The 25241-nt window shown below is 38.7% G+C and overlaps 1 protein-coding gene across 6 annotated transcripts in view; it reads right to left on the minus strand.

Annotated features, from left to right (window-relative positions):
* Positions 1-25241, minus strand: part of ZNF280C (zinc finger protein 280C) — a 63921-nt gene that overhangs the window by 32358 nt on the left and 6322 nt on the right. For 3 of the 6 annotated variants that reach the window (XR_013531380.1, XM_078362294.1, XM_078362295.1), the window contains exons 2-7: positions 20709-20755; positions 20448-20572; positions 9630-9776; positions 6673-6738; positions 6451-6572; positions 2682-2793 (exon numbers count right to left, since the gene is read on the minus strand). Coding sequence is in view for 5 of the 6 variants with exons in the window: in XM_078362294.1 (XP_078218420.1) it covers positions 2682-2793; positions 6451-6572; positions 6673-6738; positions 9630-9776; positions 20448-20532 (532 nt within the window). In the remaining variant the exon portion in view is untranslated. The remainder of the gene's footprint in view (positions 1-2681; positions 2794-6450; positions 6573-6672; positions 6739-9629; positions 9777-20447; positions 20573-20708; positions 20756-25241) is intronic. The other 3 variants (XM_078362296.1, XM_078362297.1, XM_035288295.3) reach the window with 2 other exon arrangements.

Genomic DNA, 25241 nt, shown 5'->3' on the forward strand with positions numbered 1-25241 from the left:
TAAAGAAAATTCTAAAAATGCTTTCAACTAAAGAAATCATAAACAGGTATCATGAAAAAAGTTAGAACAAAAAATTCCAAGCAAAATAAAAGAAATAAAAGTTATAGCCCAGAGAATACTCTTAGTTAGGTTTCTACACATCAACTTATATTTAGATGCTTAAATGCATTTGAGTTTGTAAAATATTTAAAAAATTTTTCTAAACATTAAAAGAAACACTTTTAAATGGTTTTTTAAAAAACTTAAGCTGTGTAATGGAAAATTCAAGTTGGTTCTTTTTCTACCTAACAACCTAACAGGTGGTTCAGATTAAATTATCTTGTTTATTCCCTATATACAACTAATCTTGAATGATAATACCTCACTCATTCATGTGAAAAGGTTTAAAGTTAGTATAATTACGTTCAAAGTATGTTCCCCTAAGTCCAGTGGGTCTTAGAAAATATAATGGGCATGTCAGATAAAGACACTCTCCTTTTACATTTTATTAGCTTTCTGCATAAATTTTGTTTGAATAAGAATTTCACTGCTAAAGAGAGTTCTGAGTTTGAGAACCACAATCTTAAAGACCAAAGGATTATGTAATTCACGATATTTCCATAACAAATGGAGTATTTAGGCTATAACCAGACCCAGCACAAGTGATTTTTGAAAATAATACACAGTTGTACTTTGTGATAAGGGTTCTAAAACGGCACATCGTGTTTTAAAAGCTCATAACTGTACAACAGGAGAAGCAGTAGAGTAGATATTTGCCAGGAAAATAAGAGTATTACATTAGTGTGCTCCTCTGTTAAATCTGTGTTTCATTCTTTGAGATATAGAAGTAATTTTTTTCTTTAAACACAAATGATTTTTTCCATCCTCAAAGAACATGATTACTGCCAGCTATACTGAAGGCACCTAACAGTAATTTTTGTGTCATCACTTTAACATTTTTCTGAGATGCTTAGGTTACTTAAACAACCAATGAGTGCGCTAGTACTTTGGACTAGGTAACTGATTATATAACCAGCTGGATAATAAAAATAGACTGTTTTAATATATACTTATTTTAAGCATGATAAATCTAAGTTAAATAAAATCAACCTGAGCTCAATAGTTTTAAATTCTGACCCTTTAGCTTATTTAGTTCTGTTGTGTTTTGCTCGTGCTGTTCCCCACCTCAACTATTCTTATCTGTGCTGATAAAAACCCTATTTTCATTCTTCAAAATCAAGGTCAAATCCAGCTTTCCCTAAGAACTTCCCATGATCATCTTAGACAGAAGTCCATTAATCATGCTTCTGAACATACAGCACATATTACCATTCATGATTATCATTCTAACAACTGTTTATTGTCAAGTCCTTTAAAACTGATAATGCATTTTTCACTTTCCACTTATCTTATTTGGGCCTCAAAAAAGCCCTGAGATAAACAGAGCAAGAATTAAAATTTAATATCCAATGGCTCATTTCAGGTATGGAGAATAAATGCTTTGTGAGTTAAATGAAAGTATCTATTTTAATAATGTGACAAAATTGAGGTATCAAGAAGTTAGATGACTTGATAAAGGCCACAGAAATGTTTAGAATAAAGGCTTAAACCTGTATCTTCCCAATCAACTACAACCCTATTTACTATTCAGGACAAAGTTCCACTCTCTTCTGTATTAATCTTAGCAAGAGAGGAGGAGTCACTGTCTTTACCCTTTAGAGGCTTCAAGAACTCACACTTTTTCTATGAATAAAGATCATGTGCTCTGCAAAACCCAAGTTAAAACAACTATTTTATCTCTGTTTATTTTGGTTCTTGGCTATTTTACTAATTAGATAAGTGACACTTAGGTGAATATCAAACCAAGTAATATCAAAATGGGAAAATATTTTTGGCACTCCTATTACTATAATTCTTTTGTTTTGGTTTGTGTAATGGTTATGTACCAATTTATGAGTAAATAATTATATATTCAAAAAATCATTGTGTGCCTCTTTCCATTTAGTGAAATATATCAAACTAGCTAATACAAAGAACAGTAATTGCTTTGATTATAGGGAATTTTTCAACAATACAAAATTCCTTTATTGGCATACTAACCTATTTTAGGTTAATAAAGAACTTTGTCAAGGTAGACATCAAAGAACTATAACACTTCAAGTAGAAAATTTCCACTATTACTTCAATGTATATTTACTGAACACTTACCATGTAGAAATCACTATTTCTTTATTCTTTCATTTTATAATACTACTCTATAATCATATTTAACTATCATATCTACATCATTTATTTGAATAGAAAGACATTAGGCTATTGAGAATAAACTATAACCATGCACCTTTTCTCATACTAAGTGTCTTCCAAATAATTAATACTTGTTTTCAGAGTATTTAAGGCATCAGGGGTCTTCCTTGACTCACAGAAATTATACTTTTTCAGTCCATGGCTGGTTCCAAGTGAGAAAGAGTGCAAAGAATATGTGCTAGCCAACTTAACAGAAAGAAATAAAATATTCTATTACTAAATACAATTTTATATATCACCCAAGAAAGGCATTCAGGAATGATTAGCTCTATTCCATGTTATAATATATGAAAAACTTAACATGAAGATATAGGCTTTAAAACAGAAATTTAATTCCATATGTATATTCACCAAGTCTCTTTTTACAATTTTTATGAAAGAGTGCTAAACCAAACCTTCTCTAAAAATTGCTGGTATGTCTTGGGATGCTGAAAGTGATTCCTGGGTCGAGTCAAACAGTAACGGTGAAGAATTATTCAATTCAACTTGTGAATGCTCTGTAACATCCTGTAAAAAGTTATAATTATTTTGTTTTATAAACTTATACAGAGGTAAATTTAAAGGTATGTCAATACTATAAAGACCTTTAATAACCCAATTACTAATATGGTATGAAACACAAAGGTAATGACTAGCTTCTGCCAAAATTAGCATCTACTGGGTGAGGGATATATGGGAACTACGCATTATTTTTCTAATTTTTCTATAAATCTAAAATTAGTTTGAAATAAAACACTAAAATTTAAAAATAATATTATTGGCAAAGTAGAGGTTATATTTTGAATCAACTTTTCTGCAAGGAAATTTTAGCAGTATCTATCAAGGGCTTTAAAAAGTTCATATTCTTTGGTCCAATTATTCCAATTACTCTAAGAATCTATGCTAAAGAAATGAAAACGTTTAATGATGATTTATGATAGCAAAAACTGAAAACCTATATGCCTAATAAAGAAATGACTAAATGATACTATCATATAACATTTTTTGAGAAATATCCAATGACAAAGGACAATGTTCCCAGTACAATGTTCTGTGAATAATGAGGAACAGACATGAAATATGTGTTAATATGGTCCTGATTGATATACTCCAATGTCACCCTAACCATCTAAGAAAACAAAAATCAAAATACAGTATGTATTCTTCCCTGTCTCTTTTCTAACCTGCCCCTCCTTACATATTACTTTTATAATGAGGATATAAAGATTTTGCTTGCTCGTTTTGTGCTTACAATTTGAGATGATTAGGTTTTAGACTATGACTTAATTGTAACCAAGCACAATCTTACCACAAAGTAAATACTTTCTCTAAATATTTGCACTTAAAAGTGGAAAATATCCATTTGCAATATCCAAAAATAGTTAACAGAAGTTCCTCTGAATAAAGGTAGCACTTCCTCTGAATAAAGATAGCACTTTCAACTTTTTCTGAGGTGACATCTCAGATAAATTAAGTACCACAATTTCAGAAAGCAGACACATTATTCAACAAATAACCTGTTAAATAATTCTCCAATTGGGAATTTCTTATGTCTCATAAAATAGTTCAGAAAGATAAATCTATAACAGTAAGGTAGACTAGGCAATAGGCTGAGATTCAGAAGACCTGTCCATTTATTTAACTATGTAACCTTGGGCAAGTTACTTCTGAGCTTCAAGTTATTTACCTTTCCAACTGAAGTAACAGCCACCAGTAATTATGTATTTAAAACGTACTTGCCTTCACAGTACGTGTATTATATTAAGTAGTTGTCATAATAGTACTAATAAAGACCTAATATTATCTCACATTTTATACATAGGTAAACTAAAATTTCTTGTAGTTAAGGTTTCCAGTACAACCCAGCCTGTTACTGATGATGAAGCTGGAATCAGAACTAAGGTCTGCCTGATTACAAAGCCTGTGTCCTTAAGCTATATCAAACAGACTTTAAGAGAGATAATACTCTCCTTCCCTGCCTGAAAGAGTTGAGATAGAGAGAATGAAATAGACTTAAGTTTTAAAATAAAATTTCCTTATGTAGGATTCTCAATTCAATCAAGAATATTTGTCCATCATTTTGAACCCTGGTTGCACATTACCATCACCTGGAGAGTTTTACAATGTCAACACAGTGAAAAGTGCAAATGTTTATGACAATCGTTTCAATGTCACAGACCCCTGAAAGAGACTTAGGGAACCTTAAGGGTCTGTGAATTACACCACTGCTCTAAGGCAGTGCTTCCATTTAAAAAGTACATACTTAATGGGGCTGGGTACAGTGGCTCACGTCTGGAATCCCAACACTTTGGGAGGCTGAGGCGGAGCATAGCTTAAGGTCAGGAGTTCAAAATACAGTGAGATCCCCCCCATCTCTAAAAAAATTAAAAGCCAAATTTGCTGGATGTGATGGTGCATGCCTGTAGTCCTAGCTACTTGGGAAGCTGACGTGGAATGATCGCTTGAGCCCAGGAGTTGGAGGCTGCAGTAAGCTATGATCATGCTACTGCATTCCAGACTGGGTGACAGAACAAAAGCCTGTCTCTAAATAAGTAAATAGAAGTATATGCTTAAATGTATAAACGGATGTGTATACGCATATTTTTAAAACTCCGGGTTAACCTGGATTGAAATCCCAGATCCATCATTTACCAGCTGTGTATCCTTGAGTGAGTCATTTATCTTCTCTGAGACTCAGTTTCCTTAACTATACAATGGGAATAATAATAATGCCTACCTCGGCCAGGCACAGTGGCTCACGCCTATAATCCTGCACTTAGGGAGGTCAAGACAGGTGGATCACTTGAAGTCAGGAGTTCGAAACCAGCCTGACCACCATGCCGAAACCCTGTCTCTACTAAAAATACCAAAATTACCTGGGTATGGTGGTACATGCCTGTAATCCCAGCTACTCGGGAGGCTAAGGTAGGAGAATCACCTGAACCCGGGAGGCAGAGGTTGCAGTGAGCTGAGATCGTGCCACTGCACTCCCACCTGGGGAGACAGAGCAAGTAAAACTCTGTCTCAAAAAAACCCCAAAAAACAAAAAAGTGCCTACCTCATAAAGGTGCCATAAGAATTAAACACGATTAACTTATATCTAGCATTTAGCACAAAGATGTGTACATATTAATAGCCCAGTAAATGTTAAGTATTACCATTATCTATTACTTTTACTAGAAGTTTTAAAGCTAACCTATGAAAGTATGTTTTCAGAATAAGCAGTAATAATGACTTCAGAACACTCTTTCCAATTTAAGAACACCTGTTTCAGTTTATTAAACTTAAAAATGTTAATTACTGATCATACTTTTTAAAATTTTTGTATTTTGAGACAGAGTCTCACTCTGTCACTCAGGCTGGAGTGCAGTGGTGCGATCTTGGCTCACTGTAACCTCTGCCTCCCAGGTTCAAGCGATTCTCCTGCCTCAGCATCCCAAGTAGCTGGGACTCCAGGTGTATGCCACCATGCCTGGCTAATTTTTTTTTGTATTTTTAGTAGAGACAGGGTTTTACCATGTTGGCCAGACCAGTCTTGAACTACTGTGATCAAGCAATCCACCTGCCTCAGCCTCCCAAAGTTCTGGGATTACCAGAGTAAGCCACTATGCCCAGTCTGATCATACTTTTTAACTCATATTTACATAGTATAGTTTTCAAAATCATATCTACTTAAGCATATTAGCTGGTTTATTAATACATTAGATAATTCCTACAGTTATTATTTTGGGTTTTGGTTGAGCTATATCATAAAGATGTGGATTACTCTTCTACTGAAATGGTAACTATGATCACAATTTTGGGGTTTGTGCTGGCTTTTGTTTTTTTTCTTAAATCAGGATCTCACCCTGTCACCCAGGCTGGAAAGCAGTGGTACGATCTTGGCTCACTGCAGCCCTGACCTCCCGAGCTCAAGCAATCCTTCCATCTCAGCCTCCTGAGTAGCTGGGACTACAGGTAGTACAACACTATGCCCAGCTTATTTTTGTAGAGATGTGGTCTTGCCATGTTGCCCAGGCTGGTCTCAAACTCCTGGGTTCAATCGATCTACCTGCCCTGGCCTCCAAAAGTGCCAACAATAACAGGCATGAGCCACTGTGCCCGGCTGATAGATCACAATTTTAACTCAGTATTATAACAGCCAATGTGCCCCTGAGTTAATTGTTTAATTTTATAAACACTTACAGATTTATTAGACTCATTCTCAACAGTAACAGAGCTTTGTGAAGACTTAGATTCAGGATGAAATACAGACAAGGCTGCCACTGCATTTGATGGTGGGTCTCTGTAGCGCTGTTCAGGAATACCTGTATTTTAAAATTATACAGTATATTGAATATATTTCTATACAACCAATTATGTCAAAATATTTCAATTTAAAATTGAAATACTATAGTAATACTGTACCTGGACTGACTGGCTCATTCTTTATTCTTTTGGAAGATGAGCTGGAGTGGCTTCTGTTCAAAATATCTATAAAATTATATTTAAAATTTTTTATGTGAATGAAATATATACTAAGATAGTATCTCTTTATATAACCTATAATTGAAGTATATTTCTTTCCATTGATGATGACAGGGTTGTGTACAGATTCGGATCCCCATGATTTGAAATTGAATCCTTCCCCAACCGTGTGCCACATTCACACCTCTAAAAATCTGGAAGTTGCATGATGGGAGGGCTGACTGGATTATCTTTTTGTACCATTACTCTTGAGTTCTGAATAGGAAATTAACAGAGACTACAGACTAAATTGAACTTCGAGTTCCAGAGTAGCTGATTAATGTAAGGGGTTTCAAATCTATTACTACATCAGAAGTCAGCTTGAGCCTCACAAAACCCTCTGCATCAGTTTAAGATTGCACACCCATGGACCCATATGAAACTCCATAACTTCTACGTTACTGAGGAGTCAAATTGCAATTTGGAAGAATAGTGATTTGCCTAAAATTGCTTAACAGGAAAAGGTCCGAAGCATTAACAAACCCATAGAACGTCAACATTTTTCCTTTTTTCTCTCCTAGTAGAAAAGAACCAGATCCCATAAAACATTTCTATCAAGTGAAGGGTCACACAAAAGTAGAGTTGTTTTCTGATTACAGAAATGCAGTAGTCTATGAGTAAACACTACAAAAGTCTTCTAGAAGAAAAATCTCCTCAAACAAATTGATAATGTTTTAATTCAGAAATTTAAGATAAGTATTACTCAATCCACTCACTAAGAGTTATTTATGGCCAGGCACAGTGGCTCAAGCCTGTAATCCCAGCACTTTGGGAGGTCGAGGCGGGTGGATCACGAGGTCAACAGATTGAGACCATCCTGGTCAACATGGTGAAACCCCGTCTCTACTAAAGATACAAAAAGAAAATTAGCTGGGCATGGTAGCGCATGCCTGTAATCCCAGCTGCTCAGGAGGCTGAGGCAGGAGAATTGCCTGAACCCAGGAGGCGGAGATTGTGGTGAGCCAAGATCGCGCCATTGCACTCCAGCCTGGGTAACAAGAGCGAAACTCCACCTCAAAAAAAAAAAGAGTTATTTCTACTTTTTGGTGATTACAGCCTACCAAACACAAGTGTTTTCTCCTCCTCCTCTGCCTTCATGGTAGTTCTACATAAACATTTAGATGATATTCCATATGCTAAAATATCTTATGGCTTACACATAAAACATCAATAAAATCACTTAAGTTCTGAGTTATCAATATAGGAAAATTCTAGTGGGGTCAATACCCTTTTTCATACAATCTCTTAAAACTAATACATGTTGTTTTAGTTGAGTACTGTTAACAGACATCTATAATCAATATAAATCCAACTTGAATCTTAATTGTCATGTTTCAATAAAATGGTTTGAGTAATAATTTTGAAATGTATTATTTTAGCATAAAAATTGTTACAGTGACTAGAAATAAGAGAATAAATATCCTATTCTACTATCAACAATAAATATGCCAAATGTATTTAGTTCATTTAATAATTTAAGTGGCTCTCCCCTTAGAACCTCCCAATTTACCACAGGAAATGATATTGAGAATTCAACTGGCTAAATTATTCTGCCTCTGATAAAACTGAGTAGAAATGCTATTCCAAGTTTAGAGTCAAGAGAAGAACTAGGCTTTCAGAAAATTTAAAACTCATCTCTGAATCACACTATCAGTCACTGCCATGCTAAGTAAGAAAACTGGTATGTTGGCTACATTCCTTGACTTCTCCAGGTCTAAATCAAGTAAACAAAATGAAAAAGGATCTGCTTCCTCTTACTCTCCTGAAATTCAGTTATGCTGGTTTTCCCTTGCCCTTTATACATTTTTGAGGACTTTTTTTTTTTGAGAAATCTTGGTCTGCCACCCAGGCTGGAATGCAGTGGCGTGATCTTGGCTCACTGCAACCTCTGCCTCCAGGTTCAGGCAATTCTCGTGCCTCAGCCTCCTGAGTAGCTGGGACTACAGGCACACACCACCACGCCTGGTTAACTTTTTTATCTTTAGGAGTGTTTCACCATATTGGCCAGGCTGGTCTCAAACTCCTGGCCTCAAGTGATCCACCCACTTTGGCCTCCCAAAGTGCTAGAATTACAAGAAGACATTTTAATAAGCATTACCAATATCTTCACTTTAACAGTATTCTAATGCCAAGTCTAATTAGTCTAACAGAAATCTAACAATCCACAAAGGTACTACTGGACATGTTTTGCTAGAAAACCATAAAGATTGTGTGCTGACTGCCTGCGTTGTCCAAGTATAGTGTTGGAAAACCAGGCCCTCCCTCCCTCATGAATATAAACAGTTGCTGGGAGATGGGTATAGCCAGAGGCTACAGCACATGCTGGTAGACAGACCAGAGACTCTATAATCATGCAGCACCTATTCATTTTATAGTCATATATCAAGATGACAGTTTGATGAGGCAGTTGCTTAGACATTAGAACTCCCATCAGACACTAACACAAACATATTAAGCATATTATGATATTTTCAGAAAAGCATTCCAAACACTTCCTTTTCTGTACTGAGTTTAAGGGAGAAAAAAGTAATAAAGAGAAAGTCTACTTGGCTCCATTAAAAATTATGATTTTCAATCTCAGAAAGCTCACATTGCTGTTCAGGTCATCTTAACCCTCAATTAACTTAGCTATTTCCTTTTGATCACACCTGTTATTTTATCCTCTCACCTACTTAGTCCAGTCTTCAACTACATTCCTGCCTTGATTCTCACAAGTTCTTACTGACCCTTACTCTCCCTCTTACCTCTAATTCCTTACAAAAGAACAACAACATCAAGGATGGATAAGATATCCCATATATCTTCCATTAGAAACAACCATCTTAAGAAATGTTACTTCATGGAAAGTAAATGCTTACTTGAAATGGCTGGTTTTGAACTTGATATCTCTCTAACAAAGATCAGTTCATCATCATCCTCATCCTGAGTTTTTTCTACTTTCTTCTGCCATGGCTCCAGCTCTTCTTCTTCACATTCCATAAAGAGTTCTGTCATTTTTGGAATGTCTAATTTTCAAAAGGAGAGAAGCAAGCTTTATTTTCAAAGGGAAAAATACTTTTTGTGCAATTCACAGTATAAGATGCACTTTAATAATCCTAATAGCAATTACTGACATGATATTTGGTTGTTTTTTCTTTTTTGAAATGGAGTTTTGCTCTTGTCGCCCAGGCTGGAGTAAGTGGTGTGATCTTGGCTTACTGTAACCTCCGTCTCCTGGGTTCAAATGATTCTCCTGCCTCAGCCTCCCGAGTAGCTGGGATTACAGGTGCCCACCACCATGCCTGGTTAATTTTTATATTTTAACCAATTTTTATAAAATTAACCAAGATGGGGTTTCACCATGTTGACCAGGCTAGTCTCAAACTCCTGACCTCAAGTGATCCATCTGCCTTGCCTTCCAAAGTGCTGGGATTACAGAACCAGCCTACTGACTTTTTATTTGTAATCAGTACATGGTAGCAAAAGAAACTCAGAACTAAATCTCTAAGATCTAAACTAGTCAAACTTGGCTAGACAGATAGCTAATGAAGGACAGTAGTCATTTACAGTGGCCAATACATTTTAGGATCAAATCCAAACAAAGTGAGTTTTAGTTATATGACTAGAACGATTATACGTACAAAAAAGATTGTACCTATTATCTGGAAAAAAAAAACTCCACTTGTATTAACAAAAGAGAGATAAACCAAGAATAAGAGACAATAGGTAGGATATATACTAGGAAAACAGAACCAGACTCAGGTATATTAGGCACAGAGCAAAGCAGGGATGAGGTACTAGATTGAAAATGGGGAAATTAGGTGAAACTTAATTCCATTCCAGGAGAGAGTAGACATTTCTCATTTGAAGAAACTAAGTAAAAAACAAACTTTGAATATCACCAGCCTACAATTTCTGACCAAACGCAGATCTCCTGGGAAGCATTTTAGTGCCTCACTCTTAAATATGGTTTAATATTTAAACATGAATGGATAACCAATGAGTACCAGAAAACCTTCAATGTGAAAGCCCAAAGCAATAAAACAGATAAAAGGATTTTAAAGAAAACCAAGAGTTAGGCAGGATGGTGGACTAGATGCAGCCAGGTGGAACAGCTGCCACCCAGGGAATGGGATGATTGACGCAATCCTAACAGATCTTCAAAGGGAAGGCACTGAGTGGGCTGAGAGAAGACACAGAAGCTGGACTGAAGCAGGAGGAAACTGAGAAGCCTGCATGGGGCTACTGTGAACTGGGACTGGTTCCTGGCCCCCAGTGACTCTGGAGGAATGAGTGAGTTAAACTGGCAAGGAGTAACTTGCTCTTGCCAAGGACCTCTGGGAATCCCGGCAAGAGGAGATCCCTCGATTACCACGCACACTTTAGTTGGCAGAGAGAGCTGATTAGAGAAGTGGAAGAGGCAGCACTCTAGCCAGTGTGGAGCCCAGAGGATTTGTTGCCGTAGCATCTGTACTGGAACACAGCCCGGGATGCCCATCCCCCTAGGCTCTGCTTGCTCCCATAGGAGACTCTGGCACTAGAGGGACTGTCAGACCTGAACTCTGTAGGGTGGTCTTGCCCATCAGACAGGGCTGGTCTGACTTGAGCACTCTTTGGTCTGCTGTCCTTCTCTGGGACCCCAGCCTGGCCATTCTTGCTTGCAGTACAGCCTAGGTTGCCCTGATGGCCTGCATCACAGCTCCTGAGTGGGCCAACCAGGCTTGACCAGCGGAGAGCTCCAGCAGAGTTGCCCCTGTGGCCATGCACTGGGCCACCTGCTCATTCTCCCCACTCTAACTTACCCTGGGCCCACGGCCACCCTCCACATCACTTTACTAGTGTGTATATGCACAGGTGGGTCTTGCCTTCCCTGCCTTGGAAGCACACATGTGTATGTGCACCTTGCCCTGCCTGCTGCCAGTGGGAGTGCACTCCGCCCACTGTCCTCTGCCATACTGCCATTGTAGTTGAAGCCCTGTGCCTACCAGCACCAGTACCCCGACCCTGAGCCAGCACAGCCACTAGAATGCAACCAGGCACGGAGAACAGTGGACCCTCCCTTACCCTGAGCAGCCATCTCTGCTTGTATCAACATGTACAAAGGGTGCATATGTCCTGCATCGGCCAGTGCCGATCCCCATGCTAACACAACCACCAGCATGACTATATGCAGAGTTGCCAGCTGGGGCCCCTGCACTCCTGAGCCAAGCTGCCTCCGCTGTTTCTGCGAAAGGCCACGTGGAAGCCGTCAGCACCCTGCAGTAGCTGATGAGCATGCACCCCGCAGTGCTGCCACTGGCATGTGTGAACAAGGACAGACCCTGCTGTCACTGCCCTACGAAGCAGTTTGGCTGGTACCACCAACTGGCACACTAGGACAAGAGGTCCAGAAACACCTCAGTCCCCACAGCATAGTGGGTTCCTAATCTCGAGAAGCCAGAGAAAAAAGTAAAGGATCAGTATCAGTCCTGCAAAATTAAAGCATGCACTCCAGGAGTTGCATGCTGAAACTTGGCCCCCTAAAATCTTCTAGAAATGAAGCCAGTTGACTGAATCTACCTTATACCACAATCAAATCCTTAAGGTCATCAAATAGGACAAAAGAAAAAAAAAATCAAAAGTCAGCAACTTCAAAGACTGAAGGAACATTAGCCCACAAAGATGAGACAGAACCGGTAAAATAACTCTGACAACTCAAAAAGCTAGAATGCTTTCTTTCCTCCAAACAACTGTACTAGCTCTCCAGCAAGGGTTCTGAAGGGGCTGAGATAGCTGAAAGGACAGAAAAAGAATTCAGAATATGAATAGGAATAAAGGTCATCAAGATGCAGGGGTACACTGAAACCCAATCTAAGGAAGCTAAGAATCATAATAAAACAATACAGGAGCTGGCAGACAAAATAGCCAGTACAGAAAAGAATATAACTGACCTGATAGAGCTGAAAAACATACAAGAATTTCATAATGCAATCACAAATATTAATAGCAGAACAGAAAAAGTGGAGGAAAGAATCTCGGAGCTTGAAGACTGGCATTCTGAAATAAGACAGCCAGAAAAATATAGAGAAAAAAGAATGAAAAGTAACAAACAAGACTTCTGAAAAATATGGGATTATGTAAAGAGACCACTAAATACCCACATCAAAAAGACAGGAAGATCTCAATTTAACAACCTAACATAACAAAAAGAATGAGAATTAGAGAACCAAGAGCAAATCAATCCCAAAGCTAAGAGAGAAGAAAAGAAATAACCAAAATCAGAGCTGAACTGAAGGAGACTGAGACATCAAAAGATTAATGAATCTTTTGAAAAAAATTAATAAAATAGACAGGCCACTAGCTAAACTAATACAGAAGAGAGAAGATCCAAATAAACACGAATAACAACCAACAAAGGGGATATTACAACTGAACCCAGAAAAATACAAATAAATATAAGACAATATTATGAACACCTCTATGAACACCAACTAGAAAATCCAGAAAAAAAACGAATAAATTTCTGGACACATTCACTCTCCCCAGACTGAACCAGAAACAAACTGAAACCCTGAACAGAAAAATTATGAGCTCTGAAATTCAATCAGTAATAAAAGGCCTACCAACCAAAAAAAGGTGAGGACCAGATGGATTCACACTTGAATTCTACAAGATATACAAAGAAGAGCTGGTACTATTCCTACTGAAAGCCATTTCTAATTCATTCTATGATAAGGCCAGCATCGTCCTATAACAAAACCTGGAATAGAAACAACAACAAAAAATTTGGCTGGATGAGGTGGCTCACACCTGTAATCCCAAACTTTGGAAGGCTGAGGCGAGTGGTTAACTTGAGGCCAGGAAATAGAGACAAGCCTGGATTAACACGGTGAAACCCCGTCTCTACTAAAATACAAAATTAGCCAGGGTGATGAATGCCTGTAATCCCAGCTACCTATGAGACAGAGTAAGACTGTGACTGTGGCAAAAAAAAAAAAAAAAAAATTAAAAAATAAATAAAAATAAATAAAGAACAGCTTAGCCAGGCATGACGGCACGTACTTATGTCCCAGCTACTCAGAACACTGAGGTGGGAGAATCATCTGAGCCCCGGGAGGTCGGGGATGCAGTGAGCCATGATGGCATCACTGTACTCCAGTCTAGGAAACAGAGTAAGGACCTGTCTCCAAAAAAAAAAAGAAGACGAAGAAGATAAAGACCAGCAATATTATACAACATTTCTCTCTCATTCACCCTTTCTTTCTGAGGAAGAATCCACCAAAATGAGACTTATGAAGAACACAAGATGAAGAAAATCTGACATTTGGCACAAATCAAAAAGAAAAGAAAGTCCCAGGACAATAGCTGTGCAGTAGGCCTACAGAGCAAACAGCCAGAGTAGTGCAGGAGAATACCACTCCCAGGAGACCTGGCAATCCTCCAATATATTAAACATCAAATTGTGAGATAACCTGACAAGTTTCACAGTGTACGAAAAGTGAATTAAGAGGCCATGGGGCCAGGCGCAGCAGTGGTGCACACCTGTAGTTCCAGCTACTTGGGAGGCTGAGGAGCGAGAATCTCTGGAACCTAGGGGGTGGGAGGCGCAATGAGACTGAAACACTGCACTTCCAGCCAGGGACACAGAGCTAGACTTTGTCTCAAAAAAAAAAAAAAAAAAAAAAAAAAAAGAGGCGACAGAAGGAGCCAGGCACAGGGGCTCACGACCTTAATCCCAGCACTTTGGGAGGCCAGGGTGGGTGGATCACTTGACACCACGAGTTCGAGATCAGCCTGGCCAACATGGCAAAACCTCATCTCTACTAAAAATACTGAAATTGGCCGGGTGTGATAGCGCACACCCAGCTACTTGGGAGGCTGAGGCAGGGGAATTGCTTGAACCCGGGAGGAGGTTACAGTGAGCTGTGATCACGCTACTGCACTCCAGCCTCGGCATGAGATGCTGCCTCAGAAAAAAAACAAAAAACGAAAAATGAAAAAGCCAATACCCAAAAAACCAAAAAGCTTTCAGGCCAACATCTTTGACGATTGTGGATAAAATAACCCTCAACAAAATATTGGCAAACCAAATACAGCAGCACATCAAAATGCATATCTACCATTATCCTGTGGGCTTTATCCTGGGATGCAGGATAAAGTTGCATTCAACACATGCAAATCAATAAATTCAATTTATCACGTGAACAGAACTAAGGACAAAAACTACCTTATTATCTCAATAGATGCAGTAAAGGATATCAATAAAATTGAATGCCCCTTTGTGTTAAAAATTCTCAATAAATGGCTGGAAACGGTGACTCACCTCTGTAATCCCAGTACTTTGGGAGGCAGAGGTGGGTGGATCACAAGGTCAAGAGATTGAGATGTCAGTGATCAACAGCTATCTCAAATCCTTAAAAAAAAAAAGAGATCGAGACTATCCTGGTCAGCATGGTGAAACCCTATCTCTACTAAAAATACAAATATTAGCTGGGTGTGGGGGCGCCCACCTGTAGTCCCAGCTACTCAGGAGGCTGAGGCAGGAAAATCACTTGAACATGGGAGGCAGATAGGCTGCAGTGAGCTGAGACTGCACCATTGCACTCAAACCTGGCAACAGAGCAACTCTCTCTCTAAAATAAAAAAAAAAAAAACTCAATAAACTAGGTATTGAAGGAACATACCTCAAAATGATAAGAGCCATCTATGACAAGCCCACAGGCAACATTGCATGGAATGGGCACAAGCTGGAAGCACTCTGCTGGAAAACCGGCACAAGACAAGGATGCCCTCTTACCATTCCTATTCAACACAGTATTGTAAGTCCTGGCCAGAGTGATTAGGCAATAGAAAGAAATAGAAGGCATACAAACAGGAGGAGAGGAAGTCAAACTATCCCTGTTTGCAGACAGCATGAGTCAATATTTAGAAAACCCCATAATCTCAGCCCAAAAGTTCCTTAAGCTGATAAACAACTTCAGCAAAGTCTCAGGATACAAAACTGACATACAAAAATCACTGACATTCCTATACACCAACAATAGTCAAGCCAAGAGCCAAATCAGGAACACAATCCCATTCACAATAGCCACAAAAAGAGTAAATTATCTAGGAATAGAGTTAACCAGGGAAGTTAAAGATCTCTTCAATGAGAATTACAAAACACTGCTGAAAGAAATCAGAGATGACACAAATACATGGAAAAACATTACATTCTATGATCATGAGTAGAAAAAATCAATATCGTTAAAATGGCATACTGCTCAAAGCAATTATACATTCAACGATATGCTTATCAAACTACTAGTGACATTCTTCATAGAACTAAAAAAAGCTATTTTAAAATTCATATGGAACCAAAAAAAGGCCTGGATAGCCAAGGCAAACCTAAGCCCAAAGAACAAAGATGAAGGCATCATGTTACCCGCCTCTAAACTGTACAGGGCTACAATAACCAAAACAGCATGGTTCTAGCACAAAAACACACATATAAACCAATGGAACAGAATAGAGAGCCCAGAAATAAGGCCACACACCTACCACCATCTGATGTTCGACAAAGCTGACAAAACGTGCAATGGGGCGAAGACTCCCTATTCAATAAATGGTGCTGGGTAACTGATTAGCCACATGCAGGAGACTGAAACTGGACCCCTTCCTTATATCACACACAAAAATCATCTCAAGATGGATCAAAGACGTCAGTGTAAAACCAAAAACTGTAAAAACCCTGGAAGACAACCTAGGCAATACCATTGCAGACGTAGGAATGGGCAAAGACTTCATGGCAAAGACGTGAAAGGCAATTGCAACAAAAGCAAAAATTGACAAATGGGCTCTAATTATGTGAAAGCACTTCTGTACAGCAAAAGAAACTATAGACAGAGTAAACAGACAACCTACAGATGGGAGAATAATTTTGCAAACTGGGGAGCTGAAAAAGGGCTAATATCCAGCAACTATAAGGAACTTAAACAAATTTACAAGAAAAAAGCAAACGATCCCATTAAAAAGTGGGCAGTGGATGTGAACAGATGCTTATCAGAAGATGACTACATGCAGCCAACAGGCACAAGAAAAAAAGCACATCACTGATGATTAGAGAAAAGCAAATCAAAACCACACTGAGATATAATCTCTCACCTGTTGGAATGGCTATTACTTAAAAGCAAAAAAAAAAACAGATGTCAGGGAGGTTGCAGAGAAAAAGGAACACTTATACACTGTTGTTGGGAGTGTAAATTAGTTAAACTACTGTGGAAGACAGTGTGGCGATTCCTCAAAGAGCTAAAAACAAAACTATCATTAGACTCAACGATCCTATTACTGGGTATATACCTAAAGGAATGTAAACTGTTCTATCATAAAGACACATGTATATATATGTTCACTGTAGCACTATTCACAGGAGCAAAGACATGGAATCAAACCAAATGCCTATCAACAGTAGACCGGATGAAGCAAATGTGGTACATATACACCATGAAGTACCATGTAGCCATAAAAAAGAGCAATGTCATGTCCTTTGCAGGAACATGGATGGCGCTGGAGGCCATTATCCTTAGGAAACTAACACAGGAACAGAAAACCTAATACCATATGTTCTTACTATGCAGCCATAAAAAAGAACAACGTCATGTCCTTTGCAGGAACATGGATGGCGCTGGAGGCCATTATCCTTAGGAAACTAACACGGGAACAGAAAACCTAATATCACATGTTCTTACTTATAAGCGGGAGCTAAATGATGAGAACATAACAGATACTAAGAGGGGAACAACAGATGCTGGTGTACTTGAGGGTAGAGGGTGTGAGGAGGGAGAGAATCAGGAAAAATAACTCATGCATACTAGGCTTAATACCTGAGTGACGAAATAATCTGTACAACAAACCCCCAAGACCTGAGTTTACCCGTAACAAACCTGCACATGTATCCCCTGAACTTAAAATAAAAGTTAAAAAAAAAAGAAGACAGAGATAATACAGAGAGCAAGAGACAATGAGAGGATACAATTAGCATCTTTAGAGAGATAAGGAAAGAATATTATATAAACACAGCCAAAATTCAGTAAAAACACACACACAAAAAAACCCCACATCAAATGCCAAAGTTGAGTAAATGTGGAACCAAAAGACAAAAATACATACATTAAACACAGAAGACAAGATTGGTGGAAAAATCAATTTTAAAGGTACAAAATGAACCTAACAAAAGCTCCAGGAAAACGTAAGAGAAAAAGGAGAGAAGTAATCAAAGGAAAATACAAGAAAATTTTCTAGTTCTTATGGACATAAATCTCCAGAATGAAAGGGCCCACTAGTAGCCAGCACAATGATCAAGAGTAAAAACTACACTACAGGGACATATTATGGAATTTCAGAATACTGGAAATAAAGAAAATATTTTAAAATTGTGTTGGAGGGGAAAGTGAAAATAATGCTTTAGAAAGTCTTAATAAAAACAATTTTCCATTTAGACTTCTATATTCAGCCAATCTTTTCTTTGAGCATAAGATACACATTCTTTCATCAAGAATAAAGGCCAGGTGGTGGGGTGCAGTGGCCCAGGTCCTAATCCCAGCACTTTGGGAGGCTGAGGCGGGTGGATCACTTGAGGCCAGTAGTTCAAGACCAGCCTGGACAAAATGATGAGATACTGTCCCTACCAAAAATACAAAAATTAGCTGGGTATGGTGGTGCGCAACCTGTAATTTCAGCTGCTTAGGGGGCAGAGGCATGAGAATCGCCTCAACCTGGGAGGCGGTGGTTGCAATGAGCCAAGATAGGGCCCTGCCACTGCACTCCAGCCTAGGTGATGGAGTGAGACTGTCTCAAAACAAACAAACAAGAATAAAGAACAGCTTAGGCAGGCATGGTGGCGTCCACCTCTAGCCCCAGCTACTAGGAAGGCTGAGGTGGGAGAATCATAAAGGTGCCACTGCACACCAGCCTAGGCAACAGGATAAGGACTTATCTCTAATAAATAAATAAATAAGAATAAAGACCAGCAATATTATACAACATCTCCCTCTCATTCATCCTTTCTCAGGAAGAATCCACCAAAATGAGATTTAAGGAGGAAAACATCAAAGGATGCAGAAAATATGACATTCAGCACAATACAAAAACAAAACAAAGTCCCAGAGCAATAGCTGTGCAGCAGGCCTAGAGCAACAAGCCAGAATAGTGCAGGAGAATACCACTTCCAAGGGACCTACCAATCCTCCAAAATATTAAACTTTAAATTGTTAGATAACCTGACAAGTTTCATAGTATAGGAAAAGTGAATTAAGAGGCCATGGGGTCGGGCATGGTGGTGGGATACCCCTGCATTCCCAGCAACACAGGAGGTGGAGGCACAAGAATTGCTGAAACCCGGGAGGGGGAGGTGCGGTGAGCCAAGATCATGCCACTGCACTCTAGCCTGGGCGACAGCTGGAGACACAGTCTCAAGAAAAAAAGGGGATGATGGATATGGCTGGGCACAGTAGCTCACAATCTTAATCCCAGCACTTTGGGAGGCTGAGGCGGGCTTGGGGTCAGGAGTGTGAGACCAGTGTCACCCACGTGGCAAAATCTCATCTCTACTGAAAACAAAAATATAAAAATTTGTGGTGCATGTTGGCTCATGTCTTTAATCCTAACTAGGTGGAAGGCTGAGGCACGAGAATTGCTAGAACCCAGGAGGTGGAGGTGCACTGAGTCAAGATCACACCACTGCACTCCAGCCTGGGTGACAGCATGAGGCTCTGTCTCAGAAAATAAAAAGAAAGATGCTCTGGAAGGGTGTGAGTGGCTATAGGTTTTAATAAACTGCTAATTTATAAAATGAAAAATTTTAATTGAGCAATATATAAAAAAAGGAAGAAAAAAAAGAAAACTTACCCATCATAATATATTAACAAGTACCATGCTCACCTGTGAACATTATTTATTACAGTTATCATAAAATCATCGAACATGGTTCACTCAAAAATTGAGCTATAACTACATTGAGAGATGCTTAAAAGGAGGGAAATTTTTAAGAAAACTAAAATCCTCATCTTCCTTGACAGAAAATCACTAGGTAATGGCAAAACTTGATGATTCAAGAGACAACTGCATATATATATGAGTTTTAAAAATGAAGAAATGTGGAAGGAATTATTAGAAAAACAGCAAAGACCTGGAATCAACCCAAATGCCCATTGATAATAGACTGGATTGGAAAAATGTGGCACATATATACCATGGAATATTATGCAGCAATCAGAAATGATGAGTTTGTGTCGTTTGTAGGGACATGGATGAATATGGAGAACATCATCCTCAGCAAACTGACACAAGAACAGAAAATGAAACACCACATATTCTCACTCATAGGTGGGTGATGAAAAATGAGAACACATGGACACAGAAAGGGGAGTACTAAACACTGGGGTCTATTGGGGGGAAAAGGGGAGGGCCAGTGGGAGGGGGAGGTGGGGAGGGATAGCCTGGGGAGAAATGCCAAATGTGGATGAAGGGGAGAAGGAAAGCAAAGCACACTGCCATGTGTGTAACTACGCAACTGTCTTGCATGCTCTGCTCATGTACCCCAAAACCTAAAATCCAATAAAAAATTAAAAAAAAAAAAAAAAAAGAAAAACAGCTAAACAACTGAAAGTGCACGCTTTCAATTTTTTAGCTTGAAAAAACAGGGAGTATATAGAAACGTGCATGTGCCCACACATACACACCTATTTCTACCTGTCTCTCTCCTTTATTCCCTCCTTTCAAGAGACTTGAACCCAGAAGGCAGAGGTTGCCGTGAGCTGAGATCATGCCACTGTACTCCAGTCTGTGTGACAGAGTGAGAATCTGTCTTAAAAATAAATAGATAAGTAAATATTTGTTTTTAAGAAAATGTGCTCACTTCTGTCTCCAATCTTTTCTTTTGAAGAAAGGTTTACAGTATAAAAAACATGTCTATTGGTATCAACAGCAGCAGAAATACTTACTTTTTGGTTGAAAAGTTTTGCCGTCATCCATCAAGTTGCAAGGTCACCTAAGTACCAACACGACATCAATCAGTGTTATGAGTCACTTGAACACCAAGTTTTGAAACATGAAACCTGAGATCCAAAATCTTTGGGTCTAATTTTGATCTCCAGCACACTCACCATATGACTCCAGACAAGACAGTAAGCTAGGTCTCAGTTTTCCACCCTCTAAAATGAAGATGTCTACTAGTGTGAATTTTGTTAAATTAAATGCATACAAATTTAGTCTTTTTCTCCTACAAAAAACCTACCTTTTGAGTTTGATATGTTTAATACATACAGGTAATTCATTTTCCCTAATTGGTTCATTCCCAAATGAATGCAAATTTACTAAATAAAATGTTAAATGTATTAACTACTTGAAGAAATCTGAGTTATCATATTACAAATAAACTTTAAAAGGCATCTTTGTCCAAAAATGAGTAATTATCCTGTAATATATCTGTTTTAGCAAATCTGAATTCTGAAATGCTAAATGACATTAATCTTTAACTGATGCCTATTCTTCACATTTCAGAAATATTATTACTATAAGAAAACACATACATTTAGATATTTTTAGTTTTTTGAATAAACTTTAAACCAAAAAGTAACAAAGAAATAACTGGATAAATTGCATAATAGATCAATTCATTATAAAGTAACTACTCATTGTCTTTTGTGCTCAGGGTACTGTGCTAGGTTCTAGGGAAAAATACAAAGATGAGTAAGTCATAGTCCTTATTTTCAGAAGTACAATCTGTCTATGGTTCTTTGGGCTTTTCTTTTTTTTTTCTTTTTTTTTTTGAGACGGAGTTTCACTCTTGTTACTCAGGCTGGAGTGCAATGGCGCGATCTCAGCTCACCGCAACCTCCGCCTCCTGGGTTCAGGCAATTCTCCTGCCTCAGCCTCCTGAGTAGCTGGGATTACAGGCACGTGCCACCATGCCCAGCTAATTTTTTGTATTTTTAGTAGAGATGGGGTTTCACCATGTTGACCAGGATGGTCTCGATCTCTTGACCTCGTGATCCACCCGCCTCAGCCTCCCAAAGTGCTGGGATTACAGGCTTGAGCCACCACGCCTGGCCTTGGGCTTTTCAAAAAGCTGTTACATTAAACATTATGAAAAAAATGTTCAATTGCTTTCTGAAACAGGAATTTGTATTCTGAATTCTTATGCACTGCACATACCATATATTTTACACACAGAATAAACATTTTTAAAATATGATTTCAGTTATAAAACAAAAAAGGTAAAAATTAGACATCAGAAATCTAAAGTAGGATACACAGAGCTAATTCAGTCTCCACATTTGTCTTTATCTTCCAGATGGCAAAAGCAAACTTTCCCTAATTCCAAATTATTTGGATTGAATTAGACCAAAGGGGAAAATATTACTTTAACTCCAGAAGAAGTTACTTATATAAATGTTTGGATTTCTACAAGAGTCTCCAGTAAATTCTGTAATTTAGTAAATGTCTCTAGTTCTGAGGTCTGACTATTCACATCTCTTTAAACTCACCTATTTGAATAGCTAGTGCTTGTTCCTAAACTAGAATTAAGGTAATGCATATGTCATGTAGATAAATATAAGACAATTCTTGCTCACCATTAAAAATCTATTGCTACCAAGAGCATATAATTTTTTTTTGACATGCAGTTTATTTTTTACATTGTACTTTAATAGCTCTGGGGTACATGTGCAGAACACGCAGGTTTGTTACATAGGTATACATGAGCACAGCATTTTTTAAAGTCGCAATTGCACAGCCTATGGGACTCATATAACACTAGTTTTTTTTATTTTTTTATTTTTTAGAGACAAGGTCTCTTGCTATGTTGCCCAGGCTGGAGTGCAGTGGCTATTCACAGGCATGACCGATCATCACATACCATATGGCCTTGAACTCTTGGGCTCAAGTGATCCTCCCACCTCAGCCTTCTAAGTAACTGGGACTACAGGTGCACATCACTGTGCCTGGCTTAACACTTCAAATAAATAATCATATAAAATATTTATTGGCATAGCCATCCTAAAATGATTACTAAATGTACAAGCAGTCCATATAAACAAGTCACATCTACTGCCTATGGTTATAGAGATAGCTTGTGAGGCCCAATGCAGCCCCTAACGAGTCTCAATTGGTACGTTCAAAAACACTCTAAAAAGTTGGCTATCTTTGGATGCCGAGTGATAACTTCAGTCCAAAGCTGTGCTGTCCAATGAGGTAACCACTAGCCACATGCAGCTACTTCAACTTTATTAAAAAATAAAAATCCAGGCCAGGCACAGTGGCTCACCTCTGTAATCCCAGCACTTTGGGAGGCTGAGGTGGGTGGATCATGGGGTCAAGAGTTCAAGACCCGCCTGGCCAATATGGTGAAACCCCAACTCTGCTGAAAATAAAACTAGCCGGGTGTGGTGGCGCATGCCTGTAGTCCCAGCTACTCAGGAGGCTAAGGCAGGAGAATCGCTTGAACCCGGGAAGCAGAGGTTGCAGTGAGCCCGGACTGCACCACTGCATTCCAGCCTGGGCAATAGAGGAAGACTGTGTCTCAAAAAAAAAAAAAAAAAAATCCAGCTCCTCAGTCACTCTAGCCACATTTCAAGTGCTCAAAAACCACAAGTGGTTAGTGGCTACTGTAGTGGATGATGCAGCCATGGAATTTCCATGGGACAACACGTCAAAAGAATACTACCATACTTAGTTCCAGTTTAAAAATAAACAAATACATAAAATTTCACGGATTCCTTTGGGGAAGGATTTAAGCCTTCTAAAACTATCATCACAAAAACCCCGAAAGTCACCACATTAGAATTTTGGTGGTAGGGAAGGAATTGTATGGGGGATTAAGTCAGCTGACAGAGAAATGGAATATCCAGCAAAGATATGCAGTGGGAATCTTAGAACTCCTTTAATAGCAACTACTGAGGGTCTCTAGGTTCTGCAACTCAGAGTTGGCATCAAAATAGGCAAAAGAAGAAAGAACACTCCATATTTCAGCTATTGATTCAGGTGGGGATACTATGCCCATGTTAACACTGTTCTTCTGGGGGAAAAATGAATTCTGAAAACTGACTTATGAAACACCTATTGAACACCAACCATTCATTTTTTTGAAGACTGCCTGTATGAATAATTCCTATTATTTTTTCTTTCAGCTTTTATATACCTAAAATTCAACTATGTTTTAAAAGACTTTGCTCTACAAAAAGTTAAAAATAATAGATTAACATAGTTAAAATGGTAAATAGGGCCGGGCATAGTGGCTCATGCCTGTAATCCCAGCACTTTGGGAGGCCAAGGTGGGCAGATCACGAGGTCAGGAGTTTGAGACCAGCCTGACCAACATGGTGAAACCCCGTCTCTACTAAAAATACAAAAATTAGCCAGGCATGGTGGTGTGTGCCTATAATCCCAGCTACTCAACTCAGGAGGCTAAGGCAAGAGATTGCTTGAACCTGGGAGACGAAGGTTTCAGTGAGCCGAGATCTCACACCACTGCATTACAGCCTGGGTGACAGAGCAAGACATCTCAAAAAAAAAAAAAAAAAAAGGTAAATAGTTATATGTATTTTGCCACAACAAAAAACATTTAAATAGTTAATGGATGTCACTTTATACCCACTAGTATGGCTAGAATCAAAAGACAGATAATCACAAGTGTTGACAAGAATGTAAATAAACTGGGACTTTTTTTTTTTTTTTGAGACAGAGTCTTGCTCTGTCACCAGGCTGGAGTGCAGTGGCGCAATCTCGGCTCACTGCAATCTCCACCTCCCGGGTTCAAGCAATTCTCTTGCCTCAGCCTCCCGAGTAGCTGGGACTACAGGCGTGCGCCACCACGCCCGGCTAATGTTTGTATTTTTTAGTAGAGACAGAGTTTCACCATGTTGGCCAGGATGGTCTCGATCTCTTGACCTCGTGATCCGCCCACCTCGGCCTCCCAAAGTGCTGGGATTACAGGCGTGAGCCACCCCGCCTGGCCGAGAAATTGGAACTCTTATACACTGCTGATGGGAACGTGAAATGGTGCAGCCACTATGGAAAACACTTTGGCAGTTCCTCACAACGTTAAACAGTTATCACATGACCCAGCAATTATACTCCTAGAGACAGACAATTGAAAACATATGTCCACACAAAAATTTGCACATAAATGTTCATAGCAGCATTATTCACAATAGCCAAAAAGTGGAAACAACTCAAATACCCATCAGTTCAAGAATGGATAAACAAAATGTGATATGTCCATACAACTGAATACTATTTGGCAATAAAAAGGAATGAAGCACTGATACATGTTATAATATGGATGGGCCTTGAGAACATTATACTAAGTGAAGGAAGACAGTCAAAAGACCGCATATGATTTCATTGATATGAAATGTCCAGAAATGGCAAATCCATAGACAGAAAGTTAGAGTAGTGGCTGCATATGGTTGGGAGGGTTGGTAGGAAATGGGAAGCGACTATTAATGCTTGTGTACAAGGTTTTTTATTGGGGT

This window comes from Callithrix jacchus, chromosome X, assembly GCF_049354715.1.
Source record: "Callithrix jacchus isolate 240 chromosome X, calJac240_pri, whole genome shotgun sequence".
NCBI classification, from domain to species: Eukaryota; Metazoa; Chordata; class Mammalia; order Primates; family Cebidae; genus Callithrix; species Callithrix jacchus.